The following is an 18,119-nucleotide window of genomic DNA, read 5'->3' on the forward strand; positions in this document are numbered from 1 at the left end:
ACTCAGGGAGGAATTCTACCCAGCAGTCGGGCAGTCCTGCTACCCAGGAGGACCGAGAGGTCCGCCAGATCTGACAGCAAGCTGGATCCAGGTGCATGGATCAGTATCTGTGGCCAGATTCTTTGAATTTGCTGCAGGAGATCCTTCCTGCCCACTGCTCAGCATCTATAACAACTCTTAAACGAAACCAAGATGATGAGCTACGACAACACTTAATTTCCCTCTGGGATTAATAAAGTATTTTTGAATTGAGTTTAAATTGAATATTTATATTCATTTATTAAATCCAGCTAAGTTAATTAACGCCCATTTGTGCAGAAAAACTAGTATTTTCTCATAAAGCTTCCATTTTTTTAAGCAGCTCGGACAATATTATTCATTCTGCTGCTCATCTTTGACACGTGTGACGTCCGGGTGAGTCAGTTGCTGTCATAAAGGTCAAGTACGGTTTATGAATCAGATGAAAGGCAAGGGGGAACGGCGCCATGTAAGCGTCATGTGTCATGCATTTGTTTGTTTATGCATGTCTTCCCCTCCGTTTGACTGCCTCACACTGTGTTAGGGCTTTGAGCAGACCTTCACACGCCTGTCTTATTTGAAGCATATTGGAGGAGTGACGTGAACATGCAGCTTTTCTGTAAACGTAACGGCGTGAGTTTTTGAAGAATGCACTGCAACATTTGTGCTAAGAATAACTTCAGCTGCACGCTGGTACTGAATATTCAGGCGTCTGCAGACGTCTCGTTGACTTTGTTTGGAAAATGAATTCGCCTTTTCAAGTTGATTAGCTTCATGTCATGAACTTCCATCTCGTTTTTCTTTACGTCGACGATCATGTCTTTATTTTTATACAACACACTCTAAGAATATGCATCATTTTAAACTTTTTTTAACATTCAAACATAATATTTTGTCTTACAGGTGTTAATTAATGCCGTGATAAACACATAACTATAAATTCTGTTGTAAGAAAAGTCTGTCTGCTGATTCAAGAACATCAAGGCTGTGTTTGAGTTCATTCAGGGAAGCAGTGTTGGGTATGAATGCAAGACTGCAGGCAAATATGTCATTAGTGATCTTGTTTATTTTCAGAGGAGGGACCCAATAAAGAGTGCATGCATTTGAAATGGTTTTATTGCGTGCAGTGGTTGTGTATTCTCTCACCATGTTCAACCGCTCCCTGATCAAAGACTTTAATAGATTTGGTCTGTTTGCTCCATCTTCTCCTTTTGTTTTTATTCATTTTTCTTACTGAAATTGAATCAAAACTTCATGCCATATATTAAATTTTGTTGTATGCATTTCTTTCCTCACGTCGCTTTATGGAAACATCTGTGAAAGACAGCTTATCGACAGAATTTCTAAAGGTATTCTGTGCCTCTTTAATGTCAGGAAGTCAGGAGAAATGGTTTACAAGTTCAAGAGTAGAGTGACCATTTATGGGTGAGATTTACACAACCTAAAACATGTGGTGTTATCATTAGAACTATAAATATCTCGAGATGAATTTTACTGGAATAAATGACTAATGAAAGTATCCTGTTTACAGCAGAATATAATCACACACTCACAGTTAACGGGGTGTGGGTGGGTTTGACGTGAAACTGGGAAATCATACGTGGAACAGGTTTATTTTAGACTATAGTGTGTAAAATGTATTTAAGTATCATGCAGGTTTGTTTCACAGGAATTAATTTACCATAATTTTCACTATAAGTCACAACGTTTTGCATACATTTACATGTCGTGACTTATACGACAAAGCGACTTATTTAGATTTTTTTCCCCATAGTTTTAACCCAATTTTTGGCTGAGATCTGACGATTTCATTCATTCTGACATGGAAAATATTGAACACTACCATTTTCAACCGCTAGAGGGCGCTCGACCTATATGGCAAGCCAAGAGTCTCATTAATAGGTAAAAGTGGCTATTAATGAAACACTTGGCTGTATAACAAATATTTGTTTTTAGGTGGTTATCTTGTTAAATTTCAAGAAAATGCACAGCTAGTCGTCCCTCTGCGCATTCTGACTTCCACAAATCCATTTTTGAAAATGCAGCTGATTTGACCAATAAAGTGCATTTATTAAGGAAATGTTCAACTGAGACACACCTTTGCTATAATTTTGAGCAAACAAATAATTGTTTTTAAGTGTTAATCTTGTTGAAATCTTGTTAAAGTCTTAACATGCGCGCCGCGGCCTCCATTTGGCAGCCAATCCATTTTTGGCACAACACCGACCCACGTTTCTGGGTGGTCAGCGGTGACGCATAATAGATGCGACTTATACGGCAACGCAACATATTAATTTTTTCCACATCATTAGACATATTTGGACTGATGCGACGTGTACGGCGACAAGTACGGTCTTAAGGTCAGGAGCTGTGCAGGGGAATCGGCTAATTACAGTTCCTTGTTCCAGTTAAATTACTTGTCATCATGTGGACTGTGCACCAACAGAGCTCATCAGCTTAGTTAACATTAAACTGAATTTTCTATCTCCTGAAAATAAACCAGATTATTGAGCAGAGAAAAGCTTTAAACACAATAAATCTATTTGTATTGTCAAATAAATGAATGTACTCATGAATATTGAATAATGCTGTAAAACAGATGTGCAAACTGACATTAAAGGAGGGGTTTTCAATGCAAAATGTATGAGTTGTTTTCTACTTTGCATATTAAATGGGTATCTGTCAGCGAGCAGGAACATATGGTTCAAATTGTCACATGGAAAAATGTTGTTTGTATGGGAGCGAAGCACCATTTGCTCAAAAACAAGGAAGTCAAGGTTTATGAAATACTTGTCATGCTTGCTTTTGTTTTATTTGACACCACACATATACAGCTCTGCAGAAAGACTCACTCCCGATGACTCAGTCGTAAAATTATGCCTCTCCGATGATAAGTCCCAGACAGGTTTGTTGAACTCGGATTGCCAGCATTTGAAACAAAAGCATAACAGTTGGGGAAAATTACCCAGATGTTGATCGCAGAGGTTGGCACTGTCAGTTCTTTTCAAACAGACACTGTTACTTAAACTACCAGGGAAACAAACAAGTTTGTTTTCCTAGAAAAAATGGAAAAATATTCCATTCTGAACTTGCTATCAGTTTTTTTTATTTTTTTTATTTTTTTTAGGGGGAAGCTTGATTCATCACGGTTTACAAGAGCTGTAAATATTGTCATCATTACCCAGAAGAAGGATTAAAGCGAGCAGTCGCGCCTATCTTAATGCTCGGTAAAATTTGTGAATCATCTGTCCAGCGGGATGCGGACCAGCTTCCTTTCGTGGCCTCTGAACTCTGATGAAAAGCAGAGCTGACGTTATGGTGGAATCTTGGAGGGTCATCTGGGATTTGTACAGAGTTTTACAGGCACTGTCGCAAATGGATGAAAACTCTGATCATTTTTTTCAATTTGGGAAAGATAAAATAAAATCTGTGATAAACGTCAATTTTAAACAAAAAATATATTTTTTTCGATTTATCGTTTATTATCTCTCTTTTTGTCCCCTGTCACGGAACGAAATGGATAATGGATGGCTGGTGAGGTGGCCACCATTGGCCACCCACTGGCTCCGCCATTGCAAGTGGTACTGGATAAAAATGCTCCCTCCACTCTCAAAGATCTGTCCCTCTGTGCCACCTCGGACAAGCAAAAACAATAAACCGACCTCTATTCCAACTCCTACCCACTTGATCTTGCAACAAAAACTGTAAGGGTTACTTGCATTCCCAGTTAAATTCCAGCACAGAAAAGAACTCATCTTGAAAATGGGGGACATCTACGTACTGCTTGTTTCCCCTGTAATACTATGTTTTTGATACCAAAGAGCACTCAAGTCTTCTTTTTTATACTTTTTGTCTTTAAAACTGTGTATTGAGTGATGTTTGGATGTTTTTTATTCTCTCTTCAACAGAGGTTGAAAAGGACCTGGCCAAACTGGCAGAAGTAGGAAAGATGACCACTAGGAGCTCCAACAATCCACATGGCGGTCTGCTCCACAACCCATTGCGTCACCGTGCTCTACCTGACACGCTTCCTCTGGCCAGCCTCGTCTCCAGGCCTCAGTCTCCCAGCTTCTCAGCCAACCCTTATGGCATTAATCTCCCCTTGCTGAGCCCCAAGCCCACCTCCCTGACCATGGGTCGGACTAAGTCTCCCAGCAACCCCGGGAGTAGGACTCAAACCCCCAGAACCCCCAGCAAGCCTCTAACCCCTACTAGCTTACTGACACGCTCCACGTTTAACCCTGGATCTCATAAAGAGGTGACATTCAGGAGGTCTCGAAGCCGCCCTGTGACGCCCACATGTCAGCCTATACTGCCTCGACCGCTGCTCACCCCTCCAGGTTTAAGTACCACAGACAGCCTTGGTGCCAGTCTTCGGGCGTATCTGTCTGAGGTAAGACCCCAAACAGAAACAAGCTTTCAACCTTGGTGCATAACTCAGCTGAGTTATTCATATTTTGGTACCTTTAAAAGCTGAAAGTGTTGTGGATAATTGTGCATTTTATCTCACTAGTGACTCATTTGTTTTGTTCAAGATTGATTTAAAAGTCTCTTTATAGAACGTTTGTGGAGGAAGTTATTGGGACAATGAGTCAAAAATAAATTTCCCCAAGGCAACAATATTGTGCATAATAATCTATTGCCTCACATTATATTACCGTATTTTTCAGACTATAAGGCGCACTTAAAATCCTTTAATTTTCTCAAAAATCGGCAGTGAGCCTTATAATCAGGTGCTCCTTGTGTATTAATTCTGGTTGTGCTTACTGACCTCAAATCGATTTTTATGTGGAAATTATGAATGAGATGAATAAAGTGACTTATCTGGCTGTTTTGTTTTGCTTAATGCACCTTATAATCCGAAAAATACGGTATACTACATTGCTCAGTACTGCATTGTATCATATTGCATCGTATGACAAACCACATCAGATGACGATATATCATATTCCATCATATCGTATTGCATCACAATACATCACATTATTTTGCATTGCATTATATCATACCATACTGCACTGTATCATACTTCATCTTATGACATTATATCCTGTTGCAATGTGTATTGCTTCATATATTATTGCATTCCAACATATTATATCATATATTACAAAAATGTATTTCAAATTGCATCTTATTGTATTGAATTGTACAGTATCACATCACATCCTTTAGTGTAGTTGCATGATTTTATACTGTATCACAGTTTCTTTTATTTTAAAATGCAACAAAAATGTGTTGCAGTGTTGCAACTTTTGTCCTAAAGAATTTTTTTTTCTTACAAGCGAACTCCGTAAAGACGTCTAACAATAGTCTTATTTGAAAAAAAAGAGAGTAAACACTTCTTCCATATCTCTTTGTCAAATAAAAACCCACCAGTTATCTTATCCAAGCATAAAACCCTAAACGGTGAACTCGACCTTTTCTAGGAAGAACAATATTCTGTATGGGCATTATGGTTTTACAAATCTATTTAAAAAATTTGTGTGGGGGATGTGAAAATGCATTCCTGGTTGTAGACCGTTTCATAGACAGAATACGTTTTGGCACGGCGCAGTGACTGCCTGAAGATAGTCATGACAAGACTCCAGAAAGTATGAGCCAGGCAGACAAAAAGCCCAGCACATAAACCACAAATTGTTATTTTTGCACTTACTTTTTGTGTATTTACTTAACCTCTAGACAGAAACAGTCTAGCTGGTTTCTCGTGCCTCTGTAACAAGTCTTTGTCTCTTGGCTGTAGCTTTTTGTGTGGCAGAACAGAAAATACCCACTTCTGAACTATTATTTGAAATGGAAATAGCCTTTATGTGACAAGTTGTCTCTACTGTTGCAGTGAAGTATAGCTCAACCCGGTTTAAACATGATAAACCTTTGATAAACTGACCCACTTCATGAGAAAGTTGAGTAAAATAAGATAAAAAGTGCATTTCCAGGAAAGCTGCGGAACGTGAACATGAACAGATTAAGTGTGAGCTTTTCTATGACCCTACCAAACACACACATACTTCGTGTGGGGTTTTGTGGAGAGCCGTGGAGGTCTGTACAGTAGGATGTCATTTCATTGTGGAAAAATGAGCCTGGCATTAAAGGACTACGTTCAGAGGGATCTCTTTTCATATTTTCCTTTCATGATTTACTTAACAGCAGCCCTGTTAAATCGAAGCCATTTTTGAAGGCTTTCCTAATGACGGCCAGTAGCTTTACGGCCTCTTTGGATACTTTTTGACAGTTATACCAGTTGACACCTCGTGACATGATCCAAAACCTTATTCCTGTGCACCCAGTCGGCTTTTATTGAGGCCACCTGTTCCCTTATTGAATAACTAAAGCCTTAAAACGCCAAACATAAAAATTCATAAACTTCATACCTGAATAAATTGGTTTGTGCTTGTTGCGTTAGAACAATTTATCCATTTGGATTTGTCAGTAAAAGTATACAAATTTTGCATAAATACTTATTTTCATGTGGCAACTTCTGAAATTTCAGGTTGAAAAGATCAGATTTTATATGTTTTACTTTAACAAACCGTTGTTTTTTTTTGCGGCACCATTATGTAAAATTGATTTTTAAATAAAACAGTCGTCCGTTTTAACCCAGTCACTAAACTGTTTAAAGTGCAACAACAGAAGGAGTCTGGTACTGAAAGTGAGACGTTTAAAACTGTGAAAAACAACTCGGATGAAAACACGTTCACTACTGTGTTGCATAAACCTTACACAACTCGCCAAGTATTTAGGATGGAGAAAAGCAAATGCACAAACTGGCTGTTTGTTAATTGTCAATTTTTATTCATTCAAGGATTTCTACTGCTATAAACATCAAATTAATATTTTTCTTTTTTCTAAACAAGAGAACATACTTTACCACAACGTCTACATCTGTTATTGTTTCCAGTTAAACATATCTTTTAGGAAGTTTAAGTAATTCAAAAAATGTATATATTTTTATTTACAATTTAAACACACTTCAAAGCTTGATAATTACAATTTAATATTGCTCAAGATGTGCCTTTGTTAGAGCTTGAATTGATCATTCACAGCTTTTGAAAGGAGGTTCAATTGAAAAATTCTGAAAAATGAATATCTTACCTGTTGTAGATAGATCTTTGTCAAATGTCAGTTCAATGAAATTGTTTAATTCTGATCAGAATGATGCGCTTAAAGAAAGCAAATCAAGCTTCTCCCATCTTCAAACCACTTTTAACCATTCTTAGCAACATCACCAGCTAGCTGTAGTACATCAGGTGTAGCCTGGAGAATTTTCATGAGGAATATCATAATACAAGTATTTCTGCCGGCAGCACGGTGGCGCAACTGGTAGAGCTGCTGCCTCTCAGCGAGCAGGTCCCTGGTTCAAACCCCGGTCCAGGTGCCTTCTGGGTGGAGTTTGCATGTTCTCTCCGTGCATGCGTGGGTTTTCTCCGGGTACTCCGGTTTCCTCCCACAGACCAAAAACATGCATGTTAGGCTGACTGGTAACTCTAAATTGTCCCTAGGTGTGAGTGAGAGTGTGAATGGTTATTTGTCTCGTTTGTCTCTATGTGTCCCTGTGATGGACTTGCGACCCGTCCAGGGTGTACCCCGCCCCTCGCACAGTGATTGCTGGACATGGGCACCAGTGACCCCCGTGACCCAAAATGGAATAAGCGGGTAAAGATAATGGATGGATGGATGGAAGTATTTCTGCCAGAGTATGTGCTTATTACTGAACTGGAAGAAGGGTAAAAGTTTTAAAACTGTGTTTGCATAAGTTACTCTGACACTTTTAAATTTGGAGTTATTTAATAATCGCAGCAATTGATTTATTCAGGCAGATTATTTTTTCTTGTCAGCCTTGAGTCTTACTACTTCCAAGGTCTGAAATGGCCAGATAGGAGTGCACTCTACTGGTCCGTGCTTACGAGCCTCTTCAAGGTCGTTTTCATGCTGACGAGTCCCAAAGCCGCAGGTGGCCTGAAATTCAAATCACTCCATCTTACGTTTTAGCTCATAAATCAGCTGATTTTGAGTCCTCAAAGCACAAACCAAACTTTCACATAGGCAGTAGCCGGACGAGGGCCAAATTAGCTCCGGCCGTCTTTTTTGTACGTTGATAAACCAGGAACAAGACTATTCCAAAAACAGGAAACCTGTTATCATAAATAGTTATATGCATTTTGGCGCCCTCGATCGACAGCAGAGGTAGACGCAGCACATTCCACTTCCCCAGAGATATATCCATCTGCATGCGTGTCGTCCAAGCAGATGAGGGTTCTCCAGGACCCTGTCGCTTTGTTGAAAAGATTTTGTCATTTGCGTCGAAAGTCCAGTTGGTCAGATCCAAAACTGTAGTTTTCATTTCAGAAAATGTGTAAAAATAGTAGCTGCTCTGATACAGTACCAACATAACTGTTTGTTTCCACTTTGGAGTAAGCTGTTGGGGGAGTATCAGTTTTGTTTGGTGTTTCCTCAGACTGATGAAGCCCTCTGAATGGAGGGCGAAACGTCTCGGCACAAAAAAGAAACCGTCCAGATGACCTGACTGAACATTGTTGGATTGTATATCTGGATTATTGAGCATGGACTTTGGTGAATAGCAACAATCCACTTAGGCTTTGCTCTGGTTAGCTGTTAGCTTGCCAAACCAGTAAGAAGTAAACTCTCCAAATAAAGTTATCTATAACAGGTAAGACACTGAATGTGCATAACATTTCCACAGGACCCCACTTCAAAAGGTCTAAACTCGACATGTCCTGAGTAATACCTGTAAGAATAGGAAACTTGAAGATGCCTAGACTGTTGAGATTCTTTAACTTTTCCCTCCCACCTGTTTCTTTTTTGCTTATTTACACAAAATATAAATAATTTTAGTGTTTGATCACCTCTCTGGCGCTGTGTTCTTTTTCCATTTCAGGATGAGTTTTACCAGCAGTTACAGGCCATCAGACAGCCTTGGCATGTTCCCAGTGACACAGACAGTGACATCCTGGAGCCTCCAGAACAGGATAAGAGTGAGTCATTTACTTTCCGCTGGCTTCACTCTCTATTTTCTTGTTCTTTTACTCTGTGTTTGATTGTCTCTCTGATGATCTGGACTCTTGTTACAGCAGAAATCAGTTATTCACGGGTTATTTCAAAAGCGGTCTCGCAGGCAAATCCACAGCTCACAAATCTCCGCTCTTTAATGTTTTTACCTTCCTGAACTGGCTCATTTCGTCGTGTCACTCTACCCTGATAAATCCCAACTGAATTAAAGTAGAAACAACTTCTTGAATACTTTCTAAATAGAACACAGGGGCAGGAAATTTCCATATTTCACTGATGGGTGAAATCCTGGATGTGTTCTAAAACAGAGATGTAAAGTTCCTGGCATCATGTAAGAAAAAAAAAAATCTGTTTCAGGAATTACTCTATAGACATGATTGATTGTTATTGAACGATTTAAATCTTTTTACAGAAAATGACCTGGCTGCAATACGATAAACTTAATACTGCAGCTTTAAACATGACAGAATAAGATCATCACTGAATGTTCTGCTTTGTAAATCGGAGAAATGCACGTGGCAGTACGAGTCAGAGGCTCACCAGAGTGGAACTAAGTACTTTTCATTTCACTGAGATCTGCTGAGGAGATGTCAGATTTAGGCTGTTTTATCAATGCTTAGCATGTCGCTAAATTTAAGCCTCTAGTTATTTTTAAATGAACAGCAAGAACAAAAACAACAACAACAAGAAAAAGAACAAGAACAGGAAGAACAACAAAAAGAAAAACAAGACCAAGAAGAACTGTAAATAGACCAAAAAACAAGATTTAAAGGGCTTTTATCATAATAAAAGGTTGTGTGGAGCTTTAATATATATTTACTATTTTACCTGCAGTAGACTGTCACAGGCGGCACAGTGGCTCAGTTTGTAGAGCTGTTGCTTCTCAGCAAGAAGGTCGCTGGTTCAAATCTTGTGGGTGGAGTTTGCATGTTCTCTCCGTACATGCGTGGGTTTTCTCCGGGTACTCCGGTTTCCTCCCACAGACCCAAAACATGCATGTTAGTCTGATTGGTAACTCTAAATTGTGTCTAGGTGTAAGTCAGAGAGTGAATGGTTGTTTGTTTCGTTTGTCTCTGCGTGTCCCTGTGATGGACCTGCGACCTGTCCAGAGTGTCCCCCGCCTCTCACACAGTGATAGCTGGACATGGACAGCAGTGACCCCCACGACCCAAAAAGGAAGAAGCGGGTAAAAGATAATGGATGAATGAAATATATCCCCCCCTTTTCATTTTTACATCATACAGAGCAGATGCAGCATGCTGTTCTCAGAGAGACGAGAGGATTTCTTGTGTGACAGAAAATATAAGGGACTACTGTTTGTTTTAAAAGGACAAACCAATCACTGACAGGCTCAGTTCATCAACAGCATCGTTCATGTCGCTACATATGTACAGAAACGTATTGTTCAGTTGAGAAAATGATGACAACATAACTGTCTCAGTCAAAAATTATGGCTGTAAAAAATAAAACATGGAGTTTGGTTTAATTTAGAATTTGAGTTGTTTTAGATGAAAAAAGTTCCCTCTTCAATGGGTCTTTTTTTGAGCAGCAGTTAGCCTACAAGGTGGGTTTATACCTGACAAAAAGCATCCTGTCTCACTGATCGTGGATGTGAGAAATTTTATTTATTTTTGTTCCTAAAGACGTTTCACACGACAGCACAGTTGGCAGAGTGGATATTTATTCACAGTTAATGATGGCGCAGTTGGAGGAGGAAGATTTCGTATTCTTGTAACCAAGAACTAGCGTTGTTTTACAAATTTGTCAGAAAGATGCACGGTTTCCATCAGATGATGCAGGAATGTGTCCCTACGCTGCCCGACTCAGGGGCACTCCCTCTTGGACAGCACAGAGAGCTGCCAGTGCCACCAGTGCCACCACTCTGTCTCCTTCCACGTTCATTAACTATCGTTATAAGTTTTATTTGACTATTCTGATAAGTTTTGCTGGCGCAGTTGGCCAGCCAGCCGCTTTCAGCAGAGCTGTAGAAGCTAAATGAGAGCACCTCTGCCGCTTTCCTGCATAAACAGGCCAATGAATTTCTGACCAATCACACAATACTTGGCACTTACTTGGCGAGCGATAGTTCAGGGGGTTGTGCAAAGTTATCAGAGGCGGTGCAAACACAAAATCTTTACCAGCAACAAAGAATTTATGAAGAAATAAATTAGCCTTAACTCACACAGGAAAGTTTATCATTGACTTTCCAAACTGAGATAGCTCTGACTGCTGTCTGCTGCAGGTAAGACGATGACTACTGATATGTACGCCACAAAAAAACAAACTACTGAACCATCTCTTTAGGCTCTGTAAAACCATTTATATTCATATTATTATCAAGGAAAGAACAGCCATCTCCTTACAATGGAATAAACGACAATTTTTACTAAATTTTGTTTGCAAAATGTTTTATCTCGACCACAAGGTTTGAAAGGTTTGCAAATAATTTAATATGTCAGTAAATATATTTAAACTTTTTCCTTTACATATGCAGAAAAAGTATCTGTTCCTCATTTTTCTGGACCCCGAAGTTTTTCAAAGAGACGATTAAATTTCAATCCTAACGTCATTTGGCATCTAGTTGTCAACTCCTCTTGTTCTGGATCGGTGCGCTGCATTGATCTTTAGCCATATTTCCCAACAACCAGCCACACCCTGAACATTATATCTTTATTTAGCTAAAACTCTGATTAAATAATAAATTAGTCCTAAAAGAGAAAAAAAAAAAAAGATCTAAGCTGGAATAAAGCTTCTCAAATGAGCACAAAACTGTTTTTACAGTAAACAAAGAAGCAGCAACCGCTCCACAAACTGAAAATGAACCACATGTGGGATTCGAAAAGGCAACTTTCACTGATGCTATGACACAAGAATTTGTGTCAAAGAAAAGATCAAGCAGGCGAATGGTTGTCACACAGAAATACATCCCCTCCAACTAGTTCCTCTGGAGGGTTGTTGTTTTGCCAAATGTGTATCTTGCACAATAAATGGATATGTTATCCTAATGACCCTTTGGGGCCTGCTCTGAACCTTGGCAGTGGTGATGGCATGTTGAGGAAAAGAATATGAAGCACATATTGAATTAGACGAGGCTCTGAGAGTGGAGAGAGACGAGAAAAGAAACCTGGCAGCCACAAAAACATGACAAAGCACCTTCTTGTATGAGAGAGGGCCCTCAGGACTGTCCACTAGTCTGGTTTGTGTGTCACTGTGTGAGTGTGAAAATGATTATCAGTCAGGACAAGACTCGAAATCAGATTTCAAAGTACACTTTTTTCACTACGTATTTTATGCCTTTGTAGCTTTGACATCATTTATATACAAGCTGCATTTTATTCTGTTATTTATTTATTTTGTACATTATAATGTTTGTTAGTGTTGTAGTGCTCGAGACCGGTCTCAAGACCACTTTTTGATGGTCTCGGTCTTGGACATTGAGGACTCTGGATTTTATTTCAAGACCACAACTGTGGAAATATCACTAAATTGCCAGATTATTGTCCAGTTGATTTGTTTTACATCTTTGTTTTTATTGGATGCAAAACGTACTGGTTCAAATCCAATCGATAACGTGACTCGTTGCTAAATAAATGTTTGTTACCGCTGTCACGCCCACCCCATTTCACTCGCCCAGTGTGGCCAGATTGGGCGGTTTACTGCAAATTGGGTGATTTTCATTCTGATTTTGCTGGGAACTCTGGGAAGATTTTTGCTGGATTGCTGCATTTTGCCACATATTGTTAAATTACCTTGGCTTGTACTGATGTGCGTTCATGTTCTAACAGTAAATATACTGTAACAATATATTGACTGGGTGGGTTTTTGTGTGATGTGGTGGTTTTTAACAGATTTTTGGGCTGGAAAACCTCGACTCTATCTGGCAACACTGGTCACTCCAAGAAAATGAGAAGAGATTGTCTGGGCGTAGGAGAAGATGTCTCCCAAATTATCAGGAATAAAATTTGGCTATTTAAATCATAAAGAATATACTTGTAACTAATGCAACTATATGGTTATCCTTGGTCTTGAGTTTGGACTTCTGAAGAGTGTTTTGCATGAAACTGCTTCCAATTTAACAGTTGTGTAATTTTATTGTTGAATCACATGAAGTTAGACCACTGACTGTCTGATTTCTTTATGTAGCTTTGAAAATTTATAAAAGCTGATACATTCACTCAAAAGCAAACAGAGTTGCAGTATGTAACTTTTATAAAAAATATTTTATAATAACATTTTGTATTTTATTTATTTTATTTGAGGTCTTGGTCTTGACTTGGTCTCGGACCCTTAAAGTTTTGGTCTCGTCTCGGGTTAAACACATTAATGCTTGTAAATGGTAACGTTATCATACTACTTCAAAGCAACGGAAGCTAATCTACAAACTAGAGAAATAGCACTTCCTGTATATACGCAGAACGAATGCTGAATAACTTTACTGAAGTTTTGCGTGTTCATTTGTTAGCAAACAAAATAAAAAAAAGTTGAATAGGCAGAAACTGAGTTAAAGTTTAAAACAAAAAGATCTTAAAGGAACAAAATGGAAGTTGTCATGTAAAAGGAGCAAAAAACATACAGAAAAGCTAACGGTAACATACAACCTTAGCTAAAAGCTAAAACAAGAGCTAAAAACTGAAATGGGATGAACAACTGCTAAAATAAGCTAAATGGTAGCTAAAATCAAAAAGCAGCAAAACCAAGAGCTAAAATTTGCTAAACATTACTCAAACAGTAGCAGAAAGCTAAACGATACCTTTGAAGAGAAAAATGGTGCAACTATTGCTTGGACTAGTTAGGATCTGTAACTGCACGCTAACTCAATGAATTGGAGTTCTAATTGCTCAAAAATAAATAGTTAAAAGAAATTGAATGTTAACATTTCTGACACGACTGTCTGTACACAAGCTGTGCTTCACATCATTAATTATCAATAAAAACCTAAAACTGAATCCCAGCAGATGTGTCTGACCTGAGAGCTAAATAATCGTGGAAAATCCAGAGCCGTTTCCTGTTATTCTATAAAACTTCCACAAAGCGTCAACCACACATTCCACCATACAGATGAAAGTTGGTCGTTTTCCTCACTTGTTCTAAAACCATGTTTATACTTTGCAGCACGTTCATGAATTCAACACCCCGACATCCACGGTGAAACGACCTGCGGAGATTATTTTGTCAATATTTGTAGTGGTGGTTTCTGTTATTTATACCCCATTCATCACAAAAGAGTTAGATTTGTGAACATAAAAAAAAAATAAAAAAAATAAAAAACAGGGCGTGTGTGTGCTGCTTTTGATTAGCTCACATTGCATACAATATGCATTAAACACAATGCCTTTGGAATGAATTGGCATAATTATAAGCTTATTCAGTTCTGGCTGAGATAATTGATGCCATTCTGACATTTATTTGGTCATTTCTGTCCAACAATGTGGAATTAAAACATGCAGGTAACCTGTTAATGTTTCCTCTCATATACCTCCTAGTAGGATAGAAAGCATTGTCCACACAGTGAAGAAATGGTTACTTAGAGACAACACAGATGCTTTTTAAAGAGGTTTTGGCAAGAGGTTATACGTAATCTGTAATAGCAGTCAATTTAGAGAAACGGAAAAACTCATTGGAGTCAAACTCAAACCTTTAAAGTGCCTATGGCATCAGGTTTTTGGGATTAATCTAAATCCATTAATGGAAAGGTAACATTATTAACATGTTGCCAATAAAAAGAAAATGATACCACTGAGATGAACAGTTATTGAGATATACAGTAGTTCCTCATTTATCGTGGGGGATCGGTATCCTGAAGCCCTGCAATAAGTGAAAAACTGCGAAGTAGATATAGTAGTACAAGTAAGTAGTGATTTATTTTAGTATTTAAATCATTTTAAATGCTTCTCACAATCTTGTAATATTCTAAACAATGTTTCTAAACTCTAAACGCTCTAAAAGAGGACAGAATGTCTTGATATGAGCTCTCGGCCACGCCCACTTTTCTGCTCTGCACAGAGAACAGCTGATCCTCTGCAGAGGAAGCTTATCCTGCATTGTGGGCTGCACAAAGGTGCAGGATGTGCTAAATATTTTAAAACAATTCATTTTAAATAAAAATTCCATGCCGATCGTGCGGCTCGTCCATCAGTCAGCCAATTGTACGTTATGTCCACTCTTATTTTGAAAAAACGCGATGGAGTCCGTGATAAATGAGCCCACGTGCACAATAACAGGAAGTGATGACAAAGAAGTGATGCAAACAGTGTTGCTATGATGGCTAACAACACAAACGGGTGTGAAGAATCTGGTTCTTTGGATTATTTTGAGTCACATCAGAAAGATATGACAAGTCAGGGTTTGTATACACATAGACCTGGGAGTTCCCCTATGATGTCACTTCCTGTCGTGCATTGGCTGCTCCACGTTCAAAACAAAAATATGCCAGCTATATGAAAAAATGTCAATCTTATAATTTCTTAAATATTAAGATGTTTTCCAACAAAGTTCAGTCAGGTCATCTGGACGGTTTCTTTTTTTGTTGAGATGTTTCATCCTTCATCCAAAGGACTTCATCAGTCCAAGGAGCCACAACAAACTCAGTCCCACAAGCAGCACACCCAAATAGTGGAGCAACCAGTTTGTTGGTGATAAGATGGTTTCTGGGGCCTGCCCTTTCCCCCGTCAACTCCTCTGAAGCAGCCATAGCCAAAGTGGTTCAAAACATCAAAATTCATGCTCAGTAGTAATAATAATAATAATAATAATAATAATAATGTGTATGTGTCATCATTGTATGTTCTCATACAATGGTGAAATTGGCTCTCTGCATTTCACCCATCCACCACCAGGTGGAGCAGTGGGCAGCTGTTGAGGGCGCCCAGGGAGCAACTGGGGATGGGGTGCGCTGTTCAGAGACACCACTAGATGTGCAGAGACGGGGGATCAAGCCTGGGACTTTCGGGTCCCGAGTCAGCTGCCCTACCTCTACCCCATCTCGGTCCCCAGTTAATCCAGGTAAAAGAATCCAACAAATTTCAGTCAGGTCATCTGGACGATTTCTTTTTTTTTTCTCAGACATTTCATCCTTCATCCAAAGGACTTCATCAGTCTGAGGAACCACAACAAACTTTAATATTTTGAACCACTTTGGCTATAGCTGTCTCAGAGGAGTAGACGGGGGAGAGGGAGGGTCCCAGAAACCATCTTATCACCAGCAACTGGTTGGCCCACTATGGGAGTGTGCTGCTTGTGGGACTGAGTTTGCTGTGGCTCCTCGGACTGACAAATTCCTTTGGATGAAGGATGAAACATCTCAACAAAAGAAGAAACCGTCCATATGACCTGACTGAACTTTTTTTTGGATTTTTTTACCTGGATTATTGAGCATGAACTTTGACAAAAATATGTTTTCTTACAACTTTCGTTTTTGTAGGAAGAAGCTTTAACGTTTCACAGCAGTTTAATTAAATAATTTTATTGTGACTTTTAACATATTAGTTTTTTATCAGAAAGTTATAGGACGTGAATGTGTTTCAATGAACCGCACAATGTGTTTCAGTTAAAAAAAAACAACTTTAGATGTTTATTTGTAAACAACTATCTGACACTAAAGTCACAACGTCTTTTAAGTTTGAATTTATTTATTAATTACAAATTGGCCTGACTCCATAAGAGTTTCTCCTTGAGTTGTGTGCACTGCAGGTTAAATGTTTACTCCTCGTATCTCAAGCACACCTCAAACAATCCAGACTATCTCTTTAAGAGTTATGTTTTATATGACTCGTAACACTTTTTGTATTCATTTTCCTCTCAGGTGGTTCACGGGATGGCAAGAGATCAGTGTTTTCAGGTGAGAATCTGAACATAAAAATGGTAATTAATTAATTTAAATTTTATTTTAATCAAATCAATGCCCATATTTCTGCTATTGCACACAACAGCTTAAAACTGAGAAGACCTCGGTGCCTTTAAATGACCTCATTCCTAGAACCATAACATGTTACCCAAATAACCACCGTGGAAGCCTCCGCCTTCATTTATGGCCGAGTGGATTACCGTCACAGGCTAAATGGAGGACGTAGTGGCTCTGACGTGGGATTGGTCGAGGCTGCATGTGTGTGGAGACGGGCCCGCTGAAGCCCAGTTCCATGAAGTCATTTGGGTTTACACCAGACAGCGTCGACTTACAGCATCAACATTTAGGCGAAGGAGAAAGTCTGTCTGGTTTGAGGCCGTCTGTGGTTCCCCTTCTTGTGGCTTCGGAGATGCCCACAGTTCCCAGCGAGAGCGTGCCAGCCTGGAGGGAGATCTGAGCCGGCTTTTGCTGCTGCTTGGCTATCGGCGAGGCTGGAGCGTTGCCGCGGCAACCAAACTCAAAGCTCACAGCTGTCCGGTGAAATCTGCCGTCTTGTGAAATATGGCGACTGGAACCTCCACTGCGCCGCCTCATTTTCCACCTCACGCTTCTCTTTTACATGTTCAAATATTGAAAGGCTGTTTTACGATAATTGCCTCGGTTATTATTCCAGTTAGTGGTTTAATGTGTCTGATTTGGGTTTCTAGGAGACTGATGTTTTTGTCTTTCATATTTCGCAGGCCTATAGTGATGGAGACCAGAGACATCGATCCAATCAACTATTATGCAAACCACTGGACATTTTGAATATGTGTGAACAATTATTTTTATAACGCAAAAGAATGGGTGGGGGGAGATTATATACCTTTTTTCATGAAGATTTCATACACAATGTACTGTACCTGGATGATAAACTGAGAAAATCTTAACTGAGAGAATGGAAATGGCATTTATTTTTGTTTGCTCTATTGCATGATGGAGACCAGAAAAAAAAAGTCGTATTTTGTTGCTGATGGACTTTTTCCACGCCTGGATCGTACAGATGGCATGAGGACAGCACATTGACATAATGAAAGTGTTTTATTGACATGGACTGTTATAAAAATACATGTTTTGTTTTTCAGATGGAAAAAAAAAAATCTTAATTGTGAAGAGGCTATATGGAATGCTGTTGTATTTATTAAAATGATTTAGTGCAATTGTCTGTTTCATTACCTTAATGTGCCATTTT

At 39.0% G+C, this 18,119-nt stretch overlaps 1 protein-coding gene across 1 annotated transcript in view; it reads left to right on the forward strand.

Annotated features, from left to right (window-relative positions):
• The window catches only part of c20h8orf34 (chromosome 20 C8orf34 homolog), a 103,018-nt gene extending 85,282 nt beyond the window's left edge, over nucleotides 1-17,736 (forward strand). Inside the window, exons 12-15 of the mRNA XM_037694317.1 lie at nucleotides 3,927-4,411; nucleotides 8,915-9,011; nucleotides 16,847-16,882; nucleotides 17,629-17,736. Coding sequence (XP_037550245.1) covers nucleotides 3,927-4,411; nucleotides 8,915-9,011; nucleotides 16,847-16,882; nucleotides 17,629-17,636 — 626 coding nt within the window. The 3' untranslated portion in view covers nucleotides 17,637-17,736. The remainder of the gene's footprint in view (nucleotides 1-3,926; nucleotides 4,412-8,914; nucleotides 9,012-16,846; nucleotides 16,883-17,628) is intronic.
• The last annotated feature ends 383 nt before the right edge of the window (nucleotides 17,737-18,119 follow it).

This window comes from Nematolebias whitei, chromosome 20 (genome assembly GCF_014905685.2).
Source record: "Nematolebias whitei isolate Nwh7 chromosome 20, NemWhi1, whole genome shotgun sequence".
NCBI classification, from domain to species: Eukaryota; Metazoa; Chordata; class Actinopteri; order Cyprinodontiformes; family Rivulidae; genus Nematolebias; species Nematolebias whitei.